This window comes from Hibiscus syriacus, unplaced genomic scaffold, assembly GCF_006381635.1.
Source record: "Hibiscus syriacus cultivar Baekdansim isolate YM2019G1 unplaced genomic scaffold, ASM638163v2 tig00003969_pilon, whole genome shotgun sequence".
Classification (NCBI taxonomy): domain Eukaryota; kingdom Viridiplantae; phylum Streptophyta; class Magnoliopsida; order Malvales; family Malvaceae; genus Hibiscus; species Hibiscus syriacus.
Window position 1 is genome coordinate 1 of NW_024061988.1, and position 24,261 is coordinate 24,261.

General features: G+C 34.7%; 1 protein-coding gene and 1 long non-coding RNA gene across 2 annotated transcripts; both read left to right on the forward strand.

Moving 5' to 3' along the window:
• The first annotated feature begins 14,928 nt into the window (after nt 1–14,928).
• LOC120184786 lies at nt 14,929–15,263 on the forward strand. Its single transcript, XR_005522069.1, has 3 exons — nt 14,929–14,949; nt 15,029–15,130; nt 15,225–15,263. It is a non-coding gene; the product is annotated as an uncharacterized LOC120184786 (long non-coding RNA).
• Nucleotides 15,264–18,891: 3,628 nt separating this feature from the next.
• LOC120184813 (very-long-chain aldehyde decarbonylase CER3-like) lies at nt 18,892–24,030 on the forward strand. The gene is made up of 11 exons (XM_039189192.1): nt 18,892–18,998; nt 19,090–19,310; nt 19,394–19,626; nt 19,709–19,928; nt 21,383–21,510; nt 21,582–21,838; nt 22,471–22,578; nt 22,664–22,870; nt 22,958–23,068; nt 23,462–23,635; nt 23,836–24,030. The coding sequence occupies exons 1-11, from the start codon at nt 18,948–18,950 to the stop codon at nt 23,998–24,000; spliced, it is 1,875 nt and encodes a 624-aa protein (XP_039045123.1). The 5' UTR covers nt 18,892–18,947; the 3' UTR covers nt 24,001–24,030.
• The last annotated feature ends 231 nt before the right edge of the window (nt 24,031–24,261 follow it).

Here is a 24,261-nt window from a genome sequence, read left to right on the forward strand (position 1 = left end):
TTCACTTCATCGCTCATATAAGGTATCCATTAAAACTGAAATATAAATATACAATTCAAATAAATAAAATATTCTAATTATATCTAGCATTTTAAATTAAAATATTAATATTTAAACCTACCTATATAATATAATATAGTAACTTTAACGACTACCTATGAAATATATATAAACTAAATATTACCCTATTTAATTAAAAATATTTAAATCAAAATTTAGTTCGAAAATTACCTCAATAATAAGGGGAATACGTATGGTTCATTCACGATCGGGCATAAGAAAGGCATGCGGAACCACACCCATGATTGCAGAAGCAGGAGACATCCACCGATAGCAGTTTTCTTATAATTCGTCGCCCGACACATTTCTCTAAAGAGAAATGCCAAAACTGCAACGCCCCAACTATATCTTCCAACTTCATCAAAATCGATCAAATGCCGCAACCACATATAATGCATCTGGTTGCGAGATTTTTCGGGCATCAATATTCCTCCAATTATTCGTAGAATATATGCCTGAGCACATGCCTTTGCTTGATCCTCTGAAGCATTTTCATTTAAAACCTCAAAATTAGCTTTCAACCAAGATAAAGCTATTCTACCTCTATTAAACTCTGGCGGAGCAGCTCCAAGATAATTCATGCACATTGACTGTCAATCACCATCCGTCATACCACACATCATATTTCCGTTGACGGGAAGCCCCAGATGCATAGAGACATTATCCAATGTAATTGTAGCCTCTCCACATGGAAGGTGAAAAGTGTATGTCTCGGGCCTCCATCTCTCAATCAATGCAGAAATTAGGACAGGTTCGAGTTTGCAACCGCCAATAATTGTTGCAATATATCCGAACCCGACAGAAGCCAAATACGGCAAAATACGTTCCGGTGTCGGTATACGTGGATTTTTAATAAATGTCTCTAAAATACGATTAGTATCCTAAATAATATGCATTATAAAAAATTAAAATTAATAATAAATTTAAATTAAACATAATAATAAATATTAAAATTAATTATAAAAAAATATTACCATATCGCTAAAATGTCTAGAGATATGGTCAGCATCCAATCGCAGCAGCATTTTACTTTCCATTATAACTGTAGACAAAAATAATAATTAGCACAAAAATAATTAATTAATAAATTTAAATAAATAATAATTATATAAATATTATTTTAATAAAAAAATAATATTTATATAATTATATTAATATAAAATATAATAACTATTTTAAAAAAAATATTAACTTAAAAATAAATTTCTTACCACTAATAATAAATTTAAAACTCAAATATTTGGAGAATTTGAGTTATATAAGAGAGGAGAATATGATTTTGGTGTGAAGAATGAGGGGGGGTTGAGGGGGTTTATATAGGGGGAGGAGGAGGGGTAGTTGGAAAAAAATCGGATGAGTATTTAAGACATTTAATGAAAGGCGCGTCCCCAGGGATACGCCTTTCACACGTGACAACCGAATCAGCAAAACCCCGTGAAGGCGCATCCCCGGGGATGCGCCTTTCACACGTAGCATCCAACTCAGCGTAAAATCAGGTAAAGCGCGTCCCGGGGATGCGCCTTTCTCCACCTCAGCCGAAAGGATGTCACTTCGATAAATATAGGTCAAACGGTACTAAAAATAGAGATATTCGGTTAAACGGTGTCAGTTTGGTCAAATCGCCTCTGCCGCCACCACTGTCACTTGCAAGAGGACAGTTTCATAGTAACAAAACGACCCTAAAAATAGATTGCCTCAACTCTATAGGAATTGTCAAAATCGGTCCGAGCTATAACGTTATAAGCTTTCGACCAACTTATGCGAGTCTCCAAGTGGACCACCAAAAGGGGATTGTGGTCTTGGGTGTATTCTTTTTCAGAATTCTGGGAGACCTATTTTCGTCCCTTCCTTGACAATTCCAACACATTAGTTTGAAATCCATGGACAAAGGGAGAGAGTTAACTTTAAAGTGCTTTGCTCGTGGCATCGTCGGTCTGAGTTTCTTCAGAGCTAGGAGTCTAAAACCGGTCTTGTATGTTTTGAACTATGTTATTCATAACCTCTTACATTTCTTTATTATTACCTTTGAATTTAACTCCTTTTCTTCGAATGGCATTAGGGGAAGCTCTACCTTTCGGGACCGAAAGTCGTCAACTACTAGATGATCTTTGGATTATAGGAGCTGGAAGAGTGTCCGAATTCTGATCCCCATTAAAGGCAACAACTTTATGCTGGGTAGCGTTTAGAGAGATAGAGGATGGTTGACCTTCTAAGCTAAGGGAATTGTCAAAAATAGGGTTAGAGCTAGTAAGGAAATTTTAACCATTTAACCTTACGATTCCAATAGTCTCAATATGGCTAGTCTGCATTTAACCATATCGTTACCCTTGCGAGGCCGCTTGGACACTGTCACTTTGTGAGGGTTGAGATGACATGATTGGGCTAGTATGTGACGAGGTCTTAGGGGCAGGTTTCATATCGTGAGTCGCGGTCGCATTTTTTGTCATATCAGGTTTACCGTGATTAGGCTGTCGCGGGCGTTATTACGGTCGTCGCGGGCGCTATTGCAAGTATAGCGGGTAACTCGGACTGCGACGAAACCGTTATTTCATGGATGAAATCACGTTTTCGGACCGTGATTTGAAACCCTGCTTAGGAGTAGTGGGGGCCAACTGCATGGGATATTTGTCTGTATGAGCATGTTGGAGTGGATATAGGAGATTTGGATCCTTCACCAAATTTGGAGTAGGTCATGGAAGATGAAGTTACAAGATTCCCTCCCACATTCTATCTATTTTTCTCTGGTTCATTCCCGCTTTTAAGGTAAGTATCATTTAAAGTTTCAAATCTTGATCCCTGTTTTTTATTTTCCTTGTTTGGTCCCAGTTTCTTCGCCCCGCCAGTTGTTTGCTTCCGGCGTCACATTTCCAACACCATCCACAGTTCGTAAGGTGCGTGATCGAAAATTTCAAGCTGGTTTCTCGTTGGGATAACAAGTTCCATCACCACGTTCACTTCTAAGGATATAGGTTCCATCACTAGGCTTATTTCATATGGATGAATCTACCGCACGGAAAGCAGATGAGAGGGAGATTCTCATATTCTGCCATTTGTATATTATGACCAACAACTACTTTGGAGACCAGATGTTGTGTAAGATCAACGTAAACTACTACTCTAGCAAATCTCATTTTGTTGTAGGCATCCTTGTGGAAGTCGAGTTTCGTCGTCTGGCCCACGAGACTGCCTATACTATTAAGAATTTTTCCTGTTGTATAAGTATTCTAGAAGACCCGAGAAGAGTATCCAGGCGATGACAGTTGTTGGGTAAAGTTGAGATGTTCGGAAATCCATGCTCCACGGTTGCACCGTTAAGTATTGACCGAAAATAATCCATGCTCCATAAGGCATAAGTTTTGTTGTTCAGCATGTTTAGGCCGACGTTCCTTCCGAGAAGTTTTACGATCACCGTGTTCGTTATACTTTTTTTTCATAAATTTATAGGCTCGGTCTGAGAATTGAATGGAAGGCAATCCATAGCGAGTTCCGGTGATGATGTCCTCGTCAGAGAGGTCGATTTCCTCATTTAGATTGATCACAGGCTCACCATTTGCGTTTGCCTCACTTGGTTTTTGTTCAGTATCGCTGTGTACGAGGGACCTGGTATCATCGGATCTGTCAATTCCATCTCAGTGTCTTGAATGTGATTTTCGACCGTCGATTTGAATCTCACTTTCTTTGTGGCTACGGAGTTTGCCGGAGTGATGCTGGGAGAATCCAGAATCTCTTTTCGGAATTTCAGAGCTAATTTTCGATTCAGGAAAAGATAATTTTTTATAATTCTTTTTCTTTCACCTACAAAATAGAAGCGACAAAATCTAATAAAATATAAAAATATATATTAGATTAAAAAAAAGATATTTTAAAGATTGGGTTTTTGTTTTGTAGTGTGATTAAAAGTATTAATGGAATAAGATTGCAAGAAATTTTGAAAATCTACATCTTTAGATATAATTTGAACAAATAATTTGAGCTTTTTTTTTATATAAAAAAAGAAAAAGTATCCATTATTATAATTTAAATAAAGCAATTCATTTTAAAAATTAAACAATCATGATAAAAATTAGAACCCTATTTAAAATCACTGGTTAATAGATAGTATGTAAATACAATCCTTTAGTCAATACATGATAAGTAAAGCACGTAATTAACAAATTCCATATTTTATTAATGAATTGTACAATTCCTTCAATTTCAATTTCCCTCTAAATAAAGGCTATTTGGTTATATTTATTTTATTAATAAATGAGTATTTGGTTTGTAGGCACTACAACAAAACTGATATGTAACGGTGTTTTTAATGGCGTTTGGAGAGAAAACGCCACAAAAGTTAAACATATAGCAGCGTTTACAATCGTAGCGCCACAAATTGATACTTTAGCTACGTTTGTTGTAAAAACGCTGCAATAGAGTTGACATATAGCGGCGTTTTTACAACAAACGTCGCAATAGGGTGGTTTATTACGACATTTTTTAACAAACGCCGCAATAGAATGGTAAATTAGCAGCGTTTATACCACAAACGCTGTGATAGATTAACATATAGTGACGTTTTAGCCAAAACGCTGTAATAGATCAATAAATTAGCGGCGTTTATACCACAAACGCCACAATAGATTACACATATAGTGGCGTTTATTCCTAAAACGCCGCAATAGTGATAATAAATAGTGGCGTTTTTAGACAAACGCCGCAATAGTGTTAATCAATAGTGGCGTTTTTAGAAAAACACCGCAATAGTTTTAATCAATAGTGGCGTTGTTTTAACAAACGTCACAATAGTGTAATCAATAGTGGCATTTTTTTGTATAAATGCCGTAAAATGTTAAATATATAGTCCTCATTTTCTCCTACCTGAACCCTAAAATCATTTAAACTCTTCTTCCCTCAAAGCTTCTTCTCTGGAACAACAATAGCTTTCAAACGATTCCTACCGACGTCATCGTTTGTATGTCTCGGTGACCAAATCGGGCCTCTCACGGACGAACTATGACACAACTGCATGGTTTGATCCCTCTTATCATTAATGATCTTTTTTTATTTTTTTGGTCTTTTGAAAATGGGGAAAACCCAAAAAGCTAACGTATTTGAGAAAAAAAGAGCAGGTGTTGCCTTGACTAAGAGAAATTATCGTCGACGGAATGTCTAAGTGGCATATTTGCTCTGATGATGGATCAAATTATCGTTGGGAGGATATCGGTCCAGTCTCGCCGTCGAAACTTGATGATGACCCGAAAGGAACTCCTATTGCTCCATACCCTTCCATGGCCAATCTCCTTCTTGAAGGTAATAATCTATGAATCTTTCAGCCGTTATAATTTGTTTTTCTACGCTCAGTCAAATTTCATAGATTGTACGCATATAGGATCTTCGAAGCTTATTGAGAACGATGATAGAGGAGTGGATAAATACCCGATGTTTAGAACTGAATTTGGTAACTCTGTGGCGTTGAAAGAATCTTCAATTACAAAAGCAGTATCTATCCTCAATGAAGATGAATTTGCCTCTACTGTTACTCCAAGTAAACATTTATATCATCCATTTAAATTTATTTTAAATTTTATTCAGTTCGCAAACCACCTATAATCAAGTTTCATACTGTAGGTGGAAGGTCGTTATCTGTTTCAAGTGAAGCACTGAAGCGCGCAAGGACTCTTATTGGTGAACCGAAGGTAGGAGATTTATTTGGTGAAATGGATGAAGAGTTTCTCCATATAGAGTTTACACGGAGGAAAAACTTAACGATACGTCGTCAAACAAGGAAAACATCTTTCCTACTTCCTTTCCCCACGAATGAGCACAACTAAATTCTACTGAAAAATATGGTGAATATTGTTTATGCATAACTTTAATGTTTCTAAATCATAATGTATTTTGTTGCTAAGTATTTTTATGCATAACTTATGTCTTAATTAAAATGTATGGTTGTTGTTAATATGTAAAATCAACTAATGTTTCTCCATATACTGTTTATACATATATCAGTCAATTTAGTTGATGTACAGTAGAAATGAAATATGTAAAATCAACTAATATTATCTAAATAAAAGGTAATTAGCGGTGTTTATATCTAGAAACGCCGCTATAGATCTGACATTTTGTGGCGTTTGTATCCAAAAACGTCGCTAGAGAGTAATACTTTAGTGGCGTTTTTTAACAAACGCCGCTAAAAAGTTGTACTTTAGTGGCGTTTTTAACATAAACCCCGCAATAGAGTTGTAATTTAGTGGCGTAATATGTTTTAAATGCCGCAATAGTCATGTAATTTTATGGCATTTTTGACGTAAACGCCACAATTGAGTTGTTTGTTAGTGGCGTTTTTTAATAAACACCGTAGTAGTTGTCCTTTAGTGGCATTTTTAATATAAACGTCGCCATTGTCCATTTAATTATCAGATATCCCCAATTCTTCTGCCTGATCCCTAGTTTTTTATCCCCGATTCTTCCTCCGATTACCAGTGCAAAAGCTTGCTTGGGTAACTGTTTCCACCTAAATACTCACAATATTGCAGACTTACTGTTAGCATTTTTCATTTCTGGTAAGGTAATATTTCATTTGAGCTAAACTTTTAGGGAGATATTATTGGTGATGTTTAACTGTTAGTTGAACTCGGTGGTTTCTCTGACTTTTTTTTTTCCGCCACCACTTTCTGCAGTGTTTCTCAGGCTCATCTCAATTAGGGGCTTTGCTTTCATTGCTGAAAGATGCTTTCTTTCGATTTCATCAAACTGTAGATTTTAGGATTTGGGTGATTCCAATCCCTTCCAATTCGAGTGTTTCCCTGGAGGCATTTACCTCATCCCGATCACAAGGAGAGTTTTTTTTCTTTTACCCTTTTTTCCAATTAGAGTTTAAACAGGAATAATTAATCATATCGATTATTGAGTACTAATTGGCACTACGGTTCAATCTTCAGGAAATTAATTCTGTAATTGTGTTATTTTCTTATCATCTTAGATTGTCTGCTACTTGCTCTGCATCATGAAAAAGTTTTATCTACACCCGGAGAGCGCTTGATGAAATATTGTAATTCATATTGTGTAAATCTGTGTATTTTTTTTATTTATGGTTGTATGAACTATTTGAAATTAGTCACATTTCTCATCTCCCACTTGGCATCTGACTGCACCATTTTCATAACGTTACTGCTTTACGCCTAATTTGCATGTCACGTGATAAATTAGAAATGATCTTACATGTTACAAGTATACAGTTTGTTCCTAGGTAAACTTGTCTATCAGAAAGATAAATTTCTTAACAGAATTTCCTATTAACAGTTTTATGACCTTTTTCTTTCCTGTTCAGAAACTGAATCGGAAGCTTGTGCATATAAGCATTGGGATAGTTTTCATGCTTTGCTGGCCATTATTCAGGTTGTCTTCTCATTGAGGTGTCTTTATCTTGTTTTACCAGATGTTTGCTGGCTAGAGACTCGTCTCTTTTCATATTATTATCAACATTAGATTATATTGATTCGTCTAGTTTGGAGTGAGATTTGGGGTTTTTAGAACCCTGATTTTGAGACTTTCTCGTTTGTTTTTTGTTTTCGTATGTTGATTAAGGATTTTGCTTTGCTATATGCCCGTCCAGAGAGGAGACCGATAAGGCGAGTTACTGCAATTGTCACAGTAAGAAGACTTTGCTTGGGTTAGTTTATTTTTAAAAAAAAATCTTATTTCCTTGTTGAGTAACAACTGAACCATTGCATTGCCATTTGTTGATGCCATAATAAAAGAAGTTTGGTTAGTCCAACATTTTTGAAAAAATCTCACACTAAAATGAATAGTTTTAATGTTCATAAGCTCCTATCTTCCAACCTTTTAGGCAGTTTCCATTCTCTGCTTGGACTGAACTTTGTCGAGTATGGACAGCTAGTTTAAGGGAACTTAAAACCATTTAGTTAACCATGTCTTTTTACCATATAAAAAAGACCAAATACACTCCTAACTCATCGGCATAGACAACTAGTTTAAGGGAACTTAAAACCAGTTAGTTAACCATGTCTTTTAAGCATGACATTATGTTTCAAGATCAATGCTTCTAGCATCAAAGCACAGTAACCTTCTTGCATCAAAGGTTCAAGGGTCAATATGACCAAATTTTCCAAGTTCAAAGATGTTTTAACCTCCTTTAATTTTGATTCAGCTCTCATGATCTTCTCCTTTTGATATTCACCAATCGTTTTGTTAGACTCCCAGTTGATCCAATTTTACGCTATAACAATGCTGCAACATCAGTCCGTTTAACCTTTTCTTCTGTTCTTTTGCTCAATTCTTTGATCCAATGCTTAGAACAGTCCTCATGCATAATGAGATTGGAATTAAGTACACATGGCATGATGCTTTTCGAACTCGTTAAGGCTAAAACAAAAAGCTAACTTAAATGACAATTGACGATGCTAAAATATACGTAAATAGTCTGAGACTTAATCAATTTCTTAGTATGAAATCAAGATTAATAACTCTTTTTCAAGAGTTCTCACACCCTCTAAACAATGCAAACACAACACACATTTTCATTCATTGCTGAATTGAATCAATAGTTGCCTTCCTTCAGTTTTCATACTTTTCCTTCAGTTTAGAATATGTTCAAGCTTTCTATATACATATTCTTCAAAATCAAAATGCAAGAATTTCACCCTAAGAGCACATTTTCGCTTGGAGTCTTTGTATTTTTTTCTTAGATTTCTTTTTAGCCATTCTTGGGAGTTTTTATGGTGGAGAAATGATCAGATGTGGAGACAGAATGATGAAGGGATAAGGGAGTTCTTGAAAAGGATTGAGATATGGGCCATAATGAAGTACGAGGCTTTTATGGTGGAATGGTGTGGCTATATATATATATATATATTACATTTGAATTCAGTAGTTTTTTCTTGGCAATTTTATAGGGTAACCATGAAGACAGTTCTCCTTTTGGTTCTTCTTCTCCTGGGATTGTTAGTGTCGTATTGTCAAGCAGCAGGTTTAGAAATATTTTTTAGGTTGAACACATATATATTAAGTACCATAAAATTTTGTACATAAAAAATACAAATAAAATTTGAAATAAATACAAATAATAAAATAAATAAATATTAAAAAAAATAGATTACCATTTGTATTGGGGTTTCAACTTTCATGTACGTTGGTTAAAAAAAGTTGACGTGGTAATTTAAATGCTTTAAAATAAAGTTGCCATGTAATGAATATCTTATTGTTTCATATTCACCTGAAACTGATTGTTAGTTGTTATTCATGTTGAATGTTTTACATAAACTAGAAGCCCTTGTCCTTTTGTACTTTTTGTAGAACATGAATGTCGATATTTTCTACAATAAAGAAGCCATTTCCCCCCTTTTTTGCATAACATGAATGTCGATATTTTCTTGCCTGATTGTTAGTTGTTATTCATGTTGAATGTTTTACATAAACTAGAAGCCCTTGTCCTTTTGTACTTTTTGTAGAACATGAATGTCGATATTTTCTACAATAAAGAAGCCATTTCCCCCCTTTTTTGCATAACATAAATGTCGATATTTTCTTGCATATTTTGTTATACACTTTCATCGGTTTGAATTCTCTCTAGGTGCTAATTGAGTTGAGACACTCAAATAGAATAGTTAAAACAGGAACACGTTTTTCAGGAAACAAAGGTAATCTTCTCTCTTTAAGAATGAAACATGAGTTTGTTTAGATATAAATGCTTGATATTTATGTTTAGTGAATATTGTTTTCGTGAAAAAAAAATTAAGTCGAGATAGAGTAATTAGTAAAGAAAAGTTAGTGGTGTAATATGTTTCCGTACTCGAAATAACATAACAAAAATTTTATTTGGATGAAGAACTCTTATATTGTTACTTGATCTTAGCCTAAATCCATAGCTCTTATTTGCTTGTTACCATAAAATCCTTGAAGTAACATTTGAGAATTTGGACTTTATTCTTTTTCTTGTTTGAATGTGTCTGCTTTTAGAACTTTGTTTTATTTTCAATTTGTTAATGTTAGTCCTGTAATGATGTTAGATAATCATTTGTGTTTGTGAATTCAGGATTTTTAAAGCTCCAAATCAGTGAATACTACATTTGTGGACCCTTTGTTTCCACTTGTCTATTGTTTTTTTCTTGAAAGGTTGATTCTCAAAGAGTTTTAGGTTCAATGTAATGCTTCTGTTTAGGTTCTAAATTTATCTATAATATTAGCAATTAACATTTGAATTTGAAACTCCAGAAATACGAAATGGATAAGAGTTGGATGGATTTCTCAAGGGTAAGCGTCGAATATCGAAATAGAGTCGAAAAATTTCTAAATTTAGCTTTTCTGAATGTAAGCCAAGAGAATATGATTCTTTGCCCTTGTAAGAACTGTGTTAACATTAACTGGCACATTCGTGAAGTTGTGTACGAGCATCTAGTTATTTTTGGATTTGTTCGGGGTATAGAAAATGGATCTTTCATGGAGAGTTTGTATCAGATAGATCTGCTTCCATGAGTTATTCAACTTATCCTGCTCCTTCTCACTATCCAACTTTTAGAGAAGATGACATGAAAGGGATGTTACGAGATGCATTTAATATGCACACTCATCAGCCGTATGTTACAGAAAATTATTGTCATAATGATGTTAATGATTTCATTGAGATGAGAAGAATTGGAAGTGCTGAAGAGCCAAATAGAGAAGCGGCAAAGTTTTACAAGTTGCTGAATGAAATGAATGAACAACTTTATGAGGGATCAAAGTTTTCAAAGCTTTCTTTCTGCATTCGTCTTTTCCACTTAAAATACCTGGGAGGGTGGACTGGTAACTCCTTTACGCAATTGTTGGAGTTACTAGGAGAAGTGTTTCCTTTTGCAAAAATCCCTCAATCATGCAAAGATATGAAGAAAATGATAAAAGATTTGGGTCTTGGATATGACAAAATTCATAGTTGTCCGAATGATTGTATGTTGTATTGGGGTAATCGAAAAAATCAGGACTCTTGCCATGTATATGGAAAATCTCGATGGATGATTAGGGAGGTAGAAAATGTTAATGAGGATAAAGCTCAAGCATAATCAAGAAAGAAACCGATTAAGATTCTGCGATATTTTCCTCTCATACCTAGGCTACAAAGATTGTTTATGTCCACCAAGACTGCTGAGTCTATGAGGTGGCATCACGATGGCAGAACCGATGATGGATTATTACGGCATCCAGTGGATTCTTTAGCTTGGAAGTCATTTGACAACAAGTATCCAAGTTTTGCGAGAGATCCTCGAAATGTCAGGCTTGGTCTTGCAACTGATGGGTTTCATCCATTCAAAATCACGAGTACTTCATATAGTACTTGGCCTGTTGTACTTGTTCCATACAATTTTCCTCCATGGATTTGCATGAAACAATCATCTTTCATCTTATCCATGATAATCCCTGACGAGAAAGGCCCCAGAAATGATATTGATATTTATATAGCCGTTAATTGTATAGTTGAAACAGTTATGGGAAGGGGTCGAAACGTACAATGTGTTGACGAATGAGAACTTTAATTTACGCACGACTTTACTATGGACAATTAATGATTTTCCTGCATATGCAAATTTATCGTGTTTGAGTACCAAAGGTCGTTACGCTTGTCCTTGTTGTGTTGTAGAAACATGTTCGAAGTGGTTGGTTAATGAAAGAAATTCTCTTATATGGTACATCGTCGGTGGTTACCTGATAATCATAGATTTAGAAGTCAAAAGAATATGTTTGATGGTGATGAAGAGTTTCGAAATGCTCCTGACCAAACAACCGACTCTCAAATATTCAGAATGTTGAAAAATATCAATTTTACTTATGGAAAGATGAATCAACCAAGTAGTGCACGATCAAAGAAAAAGGCAAAGCAAGTCAATGAAGAGGTTGAAGTTGACGAACAAACTGATGATGAGTCTGATGAATAGGATGATCCAAACGAGGTAGACTTGTGGAAAAAGATAAGTATATTTTTCGAGTTACCTTATTGGAAAAAGCAGATTTTGAGACATAATCTTGATGTAATGCATATTGAGAAGAATGTTTGTGAGAATATTATCGGGACCATTTGAATGATGGCAGAAATCTAAAGATAATCTTAAGAGTCAACTTGACTTAGTGGATATGAGAATTCAGCATGATCTTCATCCGCAATTACGTCCAAATGGAAGAAATTTCTTGTCGCCTTCTATTTTTTCTCTTTCGAATAAAGAAAAAGAAGTGTTTTGCATGGTGTTGAAGGATATAAAAGTCCCATATGGGTATGCATCAAACATTTCTCGATGTGTCAGTGTTAAAGATCGAAGACTTTATGGTTTAAAGTCACATGATTATCACATATTAATGCAAGATTTACTGCCAGTAGTTATTTGCGGTTGCATGTCGAGTAAGGTGATGTCTTGTATCATTGAACTTTCTAATATAATGAAAGCCTTCTGTGGGAACGTTATAATGGTTGAAGAACTTGATAAACTACAAGATCGAGTCGCCTTGACTTTATGCAACTTGGAGAAGATATTTCCACCTTCATTCTTCATAATTATGGTGTATCTGCTAATTCGTCTTCCTCACGAAGTAAGAGTTGGTGGTCCAGTTTTCTATCGATGGATGTACCCTTAGAGAGGTGTTATTTGAATTACAAGTTTCAAATTACTACTGATTATACCTCTCACTCAAATGTATTTACGTAGTATGTTGTTTTTTGTATAGGTTTTTGGGCAAGTTGAAGTCTTATTGTCGTAATAAGCGTTATCCGGAAGGATCAATTGCTGAAGGGTATTTGGCAGAGGAATGTATGACATTTTGCTCTAGATATTTAGAAGATGTTGAAACAAGATGGAATAGACCAAATCGAAATGATGTGTTAAGTACTGATGACTTACCTCAACATTATTTCTTTGGAAGTTATGGTCAACCATTAGGGAAAGTTGAAATTGCACACTTAGATGACACGTCTTGGGTACAAGCACACCGATATGTTCTTTTCCATCACGATTCAATAGATCCCTTTCGTACGTAAGTCTTTCGGACCCAATCCTAATGAAATCTCTTTATCTTATATATTTATCAATTTTTAACGACATAATATTCTTTATAGTGAGTTTAAAGAAGTATTGAGATCTTGAGCACGCTCTCGAAGATTAAATCAGCGAGAGCTACATAAGTTATTCACAGAAACTTTTCATGAATGGTTAGGCCAGACGGTAAGCAACTAAATCTTACGGAACACTTATAAATTATATACGTCTTGTTTTTTATATCGACGTCAATGCAAATTAATTCACCATTCATGTGTAATAGGTTTGGAGTGGGAGAGAAGTTAGTGAAGAAGTTAAATGTCTTTCTCAAGGTCCGAATAGAATAGTTAAAAGATATAATGTCTTCCTCATTAATGGGTTCAGGTTCCACACGAAATCTCGTGAAAGATTAAGAATGACACAAAATTGTGGAGTCGTAGTTACTTCGTCAACTATAAGTTATGCTACTGTAAGGGACAATAATCCGAAAAAGGAGAGGTCGATTATTATGGAAATCTTGCGGACATTATTGAGTTAGATTATTATGGAAAATGAAAGGTTGTGTTGTTTCGGTGTGACTGGGTTGATGTAAACATATGTATAAAAAGAGATTAATTCGGGTTTACAATGGTGAATTTCTCTCGATTAATTCACACGGGTCATCGTTTGATGGATGAACCATATGTATTTTCTTCTCAAGTGAAACAAGTATTTTATTGTCACGATCCAATGGATGACGGTTGGTATGTTGTGCTTCGAAATACTCCCAGAGACTTGATAGACATCGGGGATGGAAGTAGAGATGACATTGAAACAAGATCAGAAAGTTTACCTCTACTACCACAAAACTTAGATGAAACAAGATCAGAAAATTGATGAAGATATTTATGACAACTGACATTATATAATACTTTTGTACGATTTTATATCTTCATTTATTTATTTATAATGTTATAACCTTTAACATGTTGTCTTTCAATATATTCATTAATTAATTCATTTTTTTATTACTCATGTTCGTTTATTATAGATATCATGCCGAGGAAAAAAATAAATGATTTGTGGTTGTTCGAGCTTCTGAAGACCATGAAGAAAGAAATAACGAGGAATCGAATGCACCTGAGTCTTCTGAAGTTCCGAAAACTGTTGAAGAAGATGTTGAAATTCAAAGTAATCTTCGAAACATTATTTATTACTTTGTTCATTTTCAAAACTGAAATTTAATAATTTCTTATATAGTTGAAAATGCTGGAACACGCAAGACTCGAGGACGTACAACTTTGAAGGAATTATACCAACTTCCTCCTGGGCATCGTGTCAAAGTTTCAAGAAACGATGCCGGTCAACCTATTGGCCCAGAATCACGTCTTCTAGCAGGTTACTTAGGCATAGTTGGACGTAATGCGAATCTGTTATCGATCAATTACGAGTCATGGCGCGAAATGCCTAATAGTAACAAAAATCAAGCGTTGGATTTTGGTAAGGTAATAATGTCATTATAATACATACTCTATAGAAATTCAATACTAATTTATACTTACGGTGCACACTTATTTGCTATATAGGAGAAATTTTCTTTAGAGGTCTCTGACGATTATGTGAAGCAAACGTTAGGGAAGAGATGGAGGGATCACAAGAGCTCCTTAAAGAAGAAATACTTCAAGAATGATCTCAGCCTTGAAGAGAAGTTGCAAACAGTCCCACCAGGAATGCTCAGGTACCAATGGACATGTATGATGTATTTTTCAGAAATAATTGTAACGAATTGTAAATCATCATTAAAAGTGGTTGTTTGACATTGTAGGACCGAGAGCATATTGGTGTTGCTAGCAGACAACAACAAAAGTTTATGCACACGGCTGGATCGAAGAGTTTTGCTTGTATAGCTCATGAGGAGGTATTATAGATTATTGAAATAGTTTTTTGTATTCCATGTACATACTAACTCATAGTAATTATATTATGGTACATTGTAGGAAAATACATCCGGTTCTAAAGTTGGTCGAATCTAACTCTTCGACATGACACATACGAAGAATGATGGCACTCATATGACTGCTGATGCTGCAGAAATTATGGTACGTTTTTTGGGTAGATGTTTTAAATTTACCTGACTTTATTTATATTTGTACCATGACATTTTTTATTTTAATTAATTATTCACTTTATTAGGAAAAATTGAGGGAGAAAAAGGCAGAGTATCATGTTACTGCTTCGAGTCAAGGTATTGTTAATGATGATGACATTGAAAACCAAGCTATTAATGACGTTTTGGGTCCTGAAAGATATGGTTGGGTGCGCTGTCAAGGATCATCCGTTACTCCCACCAAATATTTTGGATCCAGTTCATCACAGTACATGTCATCATAGTCTTGATCTTCCCACCAAGAAGTTTGTCGTTTAAAAGAAAAGTTGGCTAAGATGGATCAATAAATGGCTAACTTGAAAGCGGAAAATGAAGCAAGGGAAGCAAAGAGAACAGTAGCAGAAGTAGCCAGAGCAGCAGTGGAAGCAGAGAAAGAAGTAGCGGCAACACAGAGAGAAGCAACGGCAGCACAGAGAGAATCAACATATCAACTGAGATGTGAAGAATTTGAAAAACGACTCAATGATACGATGTTGATGATTCAGAAAACGCAACCTCAGAATCCACCATTGTAGTCTCATTTATGTTATGAGCATTCTACTGAACCTTGTTTAACTAAACTTATATTACGTTAATGAAAACTTTTATTTATTATATTGGATTTGATGTTGTTTGTTATGGATATAGAGTTTGATGTTATTATTGTTTTGTTTGTTAGATAATGAAACAGGTTGAAAAAATAGTTTTGGGGTATTCAAGCATAATTTTTAGGACTATTAAATTCTGTGTTATTTAGCGGCGTTTGTAACAAAAAATGCGCAATATACCATACATTTAGCAGCGTTTATATCCGAGAAACGTCGCTATATATAGACCTTTACCGGCGTTTTTAGCAACAACGCCGCAAAACATCAATACCTACTGCGGCGTTTGTGAGAAAACGCCGCAAAACATCAAAACCTACTGCGGCATTTGTGGGAAAACGCCGCAAAATATCAACACCTACTGCGACGTTTGTGAGAAAAACGTCGCAAAACATTAACACCTACTGCGGCGTTTTAGAGAAAAACGCTGCTAAACATCATAACCTATTGCGGCATTTGTCTAAAAATTGCCGCTAAATATCAAAACCTATTACAGCGTTTGTCACACAAACGCCGCTAAATATCAATACCTATTACGGCATTTTTTGTTAAAAAAATGCTGCGAACTTTAGCTGTGCTATTTTCAACGGCTGTTTTCGCGGCGTTTGTCTTAACGCCGCATGCGTTTTTAGCGGCGCTTATAAATGCCGCTAAAGGTTAAAACAAACGCCACAAAAAGCCTGTTTTGTTGTAATGAGGCTTTAAATTTCATAGAAAACATTTACTTGATATGATTCTTAATTCACGTCTTCTACTAAATTTCTTTGTAAATGATTGGAAGTATTTAAAATAGATAATACTTTATAATTATTTAATTTAATAAAAAAATTCTCTCTAAATAAAACGGAAAAAAATTTGGTGAAAGAGTTTGAGTGGAGTCGATTGTTGAGATAATTAATTAGACTTGATTTAGTTCTTATAATATTTTATTCTAATTGAAATTGGTAATATTTATACTATATATGAAAAGAATGATTTAGTTGGTATGTAGCTTTTAGGACCAATGACAGATTTTAAAATGTCCTACAATAATAGAATTCGTCATCAATTATTTTTAAGATGAGATTAAAACTTAAAATTAAATAATTTAATAAAATAAATTTTATTAAAATATCAAAGTCTTTGTTATTAGAATAATAATATTAATAATAATAATAAACAAGTTTTGGAGTCTATTGCGTGTAGGAAAAGATTAACACCTTATAACACCCAAAACAAATACCTAATCAATTATTTATTCTTTTAAAATTAAAATTACGAGTTCAAAGTTTTATTTAATCTGTGACTCATTATTTATACATATTTCAAAAGGATATTGATTTATTTTGAAATTAACAATAATCATCTCAGGCAAAAAGCTGAGATTATATTATTAATCCTAATAAATCAATATTGCATTAATAATTTGAAATCTAAGGTATGCAAAATTTAAAAAGATATTGATTTATTTCGAGAATGAATGATGGTCACCCGAATAAAAATGGAGATTATATCATTAACCTTTAATAAATGAATATTGCCTTTTTTTTTCAATCGTGTTATGCAATTAAACAACGAATTATTAAACGTAATTATATTACGTGAGCTAACTATTAAAATTATTTTAAAGTAGCGTTATCTTAGATATTTTTGGGGTTGAGACAGAATTTTTTTTTTTTTTTGGAATGGTATAAAGTGATTATATGGTAAAACTTTTTACAGTTTCTTCACATCCTGCACTCACAACTCTTTGCACTCAAAACCTTTAGAAAAGATAATACTCACATTTCTCATTTATTGGTAATGTTTAATCCCATATAGTATTAGAAACACTATTGGAATTGAGTATTTATAGTATAAAATTCTCACTTTCTTGTTGAGTGAAAGAGAACAAGGGGGACTCTCGCGCACCGCCGCCGCCGTCCGTCTCGTCTCGTCTCGGGTCGTGATCGTGGTCGTGGTCGTGGTCATCTAGACGTTTTTTGAGTCAGGTTCATCTAGACGTTTCAGCTGTTACAAAAGAAGAGATTTAATTCTGAAATTTTATAGACGATTTTAACCCTATTTCTAGCCTCTAAATAGAGGGTTATATTCAACTTCTCAACTCACTCTCAACATTCACAATTCACTCTCAAAGTGTTTTCTGCAATTATTCTTTCTGTGCTTTCCGATAAGAAGAGCAATACCATCGGCAGTCCACTACGATTTCGGGTGTACGAAATTCGAAGCGACCGTGTTAACATCGGGGGACGGTCTGCCTACTGCAGCGATTACACACATCGGGGCGAATTCGTTTCTAAGGCAGTGGTTATACCACGACATGGTTTATGAATCTGTTCCTTTTAATTACTGTTTATATTTCCAGTCAGTACTAACGGTGTAGTTTTGTAGTTCATATATCCAACATCACTAACACCACCTAATGAGTTCAAACATATTTCCAATTATTTTAAACCGTTAATTTAATATTTTATTGATAATTCATGGAAACATACTTATTTTTTATAAGAAAACCGCTAGTTTTATTAAAAAAATAAAAAATATATAATTACAATGAAGATTTACAAATATAATGTAAACATAAACAAAATTATAATTAGGATATTTTTTTATAACCATTAATACAAAAAGTAGTCACCTATATTACACAATGAACACTAAGATTTCCTTAATTAGGTAAGATAATATAATAAAATCTCTCAACCTAGATGACCTCTTAAAGCCCTCTTTCAATTTATACAAAAAATATTGGTCATAATCTTTTAGAGTGACAATTTTTTTAAAACAGAATAAAGTGAGGGTTGCGCCATCTATCTTCTAAACCCACCTCCCAACCGTACTAAGCCATTATTGCTGAAAGCAATACAGCTGTGCGCCACAGTCCCCACCAGTGAAATGGGAACACGTTGAGCACTCGAGCTTACAAGGTCATCATTGTCGACCGCCCCGCGATTCTTGTTGGGAACCGCCAGTCAAAAGAAAAAAAGCCTACGTCAGTCATCTACTTGATTATGATACTTTAATTTTTGTTTTCTGGGGCTATAGAAAAGGCTACATTGCCCCAGTACCACAAATTGTAAGAGCCTTTTATCATCTGTAGCTGTTTTTCTCTCCTCTAAGAGACAAAAACAAAGCATTTCTTGTCTGGGATTTGTTGCCAATTTTACTGTATCATACATATAAACCATGGTTACACCTCTATCAGCTTGGCCTTGGGAGAACCTGGGAAATTTCAAGGTACAAAAACAAGAAATTGTAGCCTGATTGCATTTGTTTTCAATGTTTTTACTGATTTTTTTCCTTGAAATTGTGTTCCGTGCACCCCAAGTATTTGCTATTTGGTCCTTTAGCGATGAAAGTTCTGCATTCGTGGATCTATGAGGGTACAATTGAGGATCACTGGTGTGTTCATGTACTCCTCATATGTGTTTTGAGAGGATTGATTCATCAGCTATGGAGCTCTTACGGTAACATGTTGTTCTTAACTCGGAATCGTCGGATTATACAGCAAGGAATTGATTACAAGCAAATTGACAAAGAATGGAACTGGTAATACTAATAATATATATATATATATGATCATGAGAATTCTATGTATTTGGTACAGTGTATAATTAATGAAATATTTTCAGGGACAATTTCATAATCCTTCAAGCTCTGTTAGCTTCCATGGCCTGTTTGGTCTTCCCATCTTTGAATAGGCTTCCTCTCTGCAACACAAAAGGGTTTATTACTTTACTGTTACTACACGTCGCCGTATCAGAGCCTTTATATTATCGGTGCCATAGGTTTCTCCATGAAAGCAACCATTTCAACCATTATCATTCACTTCACCATTCATCTCCAGTTCTCCATCCTTTTACAGGTAAATTTATTCACCGTCCTATAAATCTCATCCTTTTATTTACTATATAGTTTGCGTTTTTCTAAAATTCTTGCCGGTGCAGCCGGACATGCAACTTTTTTCGAGCACCTCGTGCTATGTATCGTGATTGGAATTCCGATGACGGGATCCATTACGATGGGGTACGGATCGACAAGCATGATCTATGGTTACTTTGCGGCGTTCGATTTTTTAAGATGCTTGGGGCATTCAAATGTTGAAGTTGTTCCACATGAATTGTTCAACAAGTTACCTTTCCTCAGATACTTACTCTATACTCCCACGTAAGCAATGACCCCTTCCTTCTCTTCCCATGCAATTAATGTGTTTTCAGAATTTCCTTTTAGAGTTTCTTTCTTTCCCCATCTTCTAGAGGGTGCCCAATTCTATTTTTAGACCTGGAAATTAGATGTTCATTTAAGTGCGGCCTTTCGGCCCACGTTTCGTGAACAGGAATTTATGGGTGTCGGAGATAATGTTTGCCAAAACATGCAAGATCCTATTAATTGATATGGAAAGCTTCATTTGGAGTTTTCCTTCAACGGAGTTTAATTAGCTTAATGAAATACGTGTTTGGTACCTAATCTTGAATGCTATGTCCAAAATAGCAGCTAATGAGGTTATTTCTTTATCATCAACCAATATTAGGTACAAAAAATATATATAAAATATATTTTCAAAAAAATATATGATAATTTAAAATTTCAAAGCGGTGACTACTAAATGAATCAAGTCGAGCTCGACTCGAATTGAAAAGTTTAAAGCTAAGCTCGATTTGACTCGAAAGCTCGCGAGCTTAAAAAATTGTAAAGCTCGACTCAAGCTTAAAATCAGAAATTGAAGCTCGAGTGAAACTCAAAAATCAGAAATTGGAGCTGATGCATGTTCAAAAAAACTTAAACTCTAAATATTCTTAAACTTAACTTGATTGAAGCTCAAACTCGAACTAAGTTCAAGCTCGAGCGTGAACCTAAATCGTAAGTACATGAAAACCTTATATTGTAATTTTTAAAATAATATATAAATGTTAATATTATTAAACATTTAACTTAAAAATTAAAATTTTAATATATATATATATATATAGTTGCTTGTAATCTTTTCAAGTCGAATATTAAGTAATTCGCTTCGACTCGTCAAAAATTCGAGTCATGTTCAAGCTCATATCTCTTGTTCATTCAGTTTGAGAGTTGACCGAACTTTAATGAAATCAAACTTGAATAGTTTAAAATTTGTCTCGTCTCGAAAATCAGAAATTGGAGCTCAAGCTAGAGTTCGAAAAAACATCACCTCTAAATATTCTTAGACTTAACTCGATTGAAACTCAAACTCGAGCTAAGTTCAAGCTCGAGCGCGAACCTAAATCGTAAGTACATGAAAATCTTATATTTTAATTTTTAAAATAATATATAAATGTTAATATTATTAAACGTTTAATTTAAAAATTAAAATTTTAATATATATAATTTTTTAGTTGCTTGTAATCTTTTTCAAGTCGAATATTAAATAACTCGTTTCGACTCGTAAAAAATTTGAGTCGTTCAAACTCAAATCGAGTTCATTCAATTTGAGAGTTGACCGAACTTTAATGAAATTGAACTTGAATAGTTTCAAATCTGTCTCGTCTCATTTAGTGTTCTTATAACTGTCCTTATACACCCGTTCGATCCATCCCGGATCAACATAATAATCTAAAAGATGTTTGCCAAATTTTGGGTGGTTTTTGAAAAATTGTCAGGTACCATGGCTTGCACCACGAACAGATGGGGACCAACTTCTGTCTCTTCATGCCTTTGTTTGATGCCATGGGGGGTACACTTAACAGCAACTCATGGCAGCTGCACAAGAAAATTAGTTCAGATTCAGGTAGTTGCACCTACATTTTCATAGCTTTTTGAGATCTGGGAAATTAATTTTGGAGTTGATGGTGAATGCAGGAAAGAACGGGAGGGTACCAGATTTTGTGTTCTTGGCACATGTGGTGGACATAACATCGGCCGTGCATGTCCCTTTCGTCTTCAGATCATTCTCATCCGTACCCTTCTCCACTAGGATCTTTATATTGCCTCTTTGGCCTTTCACTTTCTTGTTCATGCTGTTGATGTGGGCTTGGTCTAAGGCTTTTCTAGTTACTTTCTACAACCTTAGAGGCTATTTGCACCAGATGTGGGTGGTTCCTAGGTTCGGCTTTCAGGTTCGTATTTGAATTTGAATGTAAATATGTTAGGCCGGAAATTTTTAATTGTATTGTCAAAACTACCTTTTAATAGAAAGGTCAATTTGATTCCTATTTTTTTAAAATATTTTGATCTTAGTATTTCATTTTGAGACAAAATATCTTCTAATTGGTAGAAAACCATTAGTTGGCCAACAACGATCCTTATCGTTGACAAGTCTAATGTTTTTAAAGTGATGATATGATACATATCATATCAATACTTTAGATATGTAACATATGTTACGCCATCACTTTAGATATGTGACAAGTACACATCATCACTTTGAATACTATCTCATCACTTTAGAGATGTGACATGTATTACATCATTATTTTAGACATATAGTATGTGTCACATTATTTCGTTGGACATGTGAATGTGTCACACCAACATGAGTGTTGATCGTCAGTCAATTAATAATTTTCATTCCAACAGTAATATTTTTTTTTCAAAATAAAACGTTTGGGTGAAAGTGTTCCAAAAAAGATATGGACTAAAATGATTATTTAATCAAAAGTTACAATAAATTTTTAATATTATGCCAAATTATAATTGCAAAGAGAATGAGCATAGGATTAATGAGCTTGAGCATGACAATGTTTTGCAGTATTTCTTACCATTTGCAATGGAAGGCATCAACAAGCGCATAGAGGAGGCCATTCTAAGGGCTGATAGAATAGGGGTGAAGGTCATCAGCCTTGCTGCCTTAAATAAGGTCGCTACTTTTCTAAGATTTTCTGGTACTGTACTATCTCTCTAGTTTAGCTTCTCTCAATGCTTCTCTTGTGTAATGCCTGCAGAATGAAGCCCTTAATGGAGGAGGAACACTGTTTGTCGAAAAGCACCCGGACCTGAAAGTGAGAGTTGTCCATGGCAATACCTTGACGGCTGCTGTTATTCTTAACGAAATTCCTAAAGATGTCGAGGAAGTGTTTTTAACCGGAGCCACTTCGAAGCTCGGCCGAGCCATCGCCCTTCACCTTTGTCGGAGGAGAGTTCGTGTTCTTGTGAGTCTTCTACCAATATTGCATCCTTTTATTTCCAATAGGCTAATCGAAGTTGATCGGTTATGAAACTTTCGACATAACGTGCAGATGTTGACTCTGTCAACCGAGAGGTTTCAGAAGATACAAAGAGAAGCCCATGTGGACTGCCAAAACTACCTTGTACAGGTGACCAAGTACCAGGCGGCCAAAAATTGTAAGGTATGATATACAACTTCCACTCTCATCTCCTATGAATATGAAATTTAGTTCATTGAAACACAAAAAATGGAAAGAGGAAGAATGAGACATAATGCTAAAAAATCTTCTAACTATTTAATTAAATAGTCATTTTGACTCTTATTCATTTTTAGAGTATTTTGGCCCCCAATATTCTTTTTTTTTTGGGGGCAAAAGATTCATCTGTGGATAAAAACCGTTAGTCAACAAACGGTTAAAGTGACTATCTAATTAAACATTAGGGGCATTTTTATTTTAAATGAAATTGTATGATGAAAATACTAAAAAACGAATAAAAATTAAAATAATTGTTTAATCAAACATTGAATTTATATTTTTGATACTATGCCAAGAAATGATTGAGTTATGTACTAGACATGGATCGTGGGCAAGTGGATAACGCCGAGGCAGCAAAATTGGGCACCAACGGGAACTCATTTTCATCAATTTGTGGTGCCACCCATTTTGGCATTCAGAAGAGACTGCACCTACGGTGATCTGGCTGCCATGAGATTGCCTGATGATGTTGAAGGCCTTGGAAGCTGTGAGGTGATCAATCTTTCTCCTTAATCATCCATTTTTCTTTATCACCACTAAGGATGGATCGAAAGAAACAGGCAAAATAGTGCCTCTGAAATTTTAAACTTTCTTATAATTTAGATTTTTTTAATATTTTATATTGATAATCTATTTTTATCTTTAAAAATTTATAAATTCATCTCTTAACATAAATTTATATGTCCGTACAGTACACGATGGAAAGAGGAGTGGTTCACGCATGCCATGCAGGAGGAGTGGTTCATCAGCTAGAAGGATGGACACATCACGAAGTCGGGGCGATCGACGTCGATAGGATCGATCTTGTGTGGGAAGCAGCTATGAAGCATGGTTTAAGGCCAGTGTCGAGCACCTAAACAAGCGAAAAAGAATGCCATGAAAGAAAAAATAAAACCAAAACAAAGAAAGAAAATGAATTTAGGTCTTGAAAACATTAACGTCAATGCCAAATTTTTACCATTGTGAAAGATTCTATATATATTTCTACCAAGGGAATACTAATTAATACACCCTTTGGATTTGTTTGCACTTGTGTGTGTATCAGAAAATGAACTGCCACCTTTTTTAATTGAAGTCTCCGTCTTAACCCAAAAAAGAAGCAATGAACCGATTCTCAT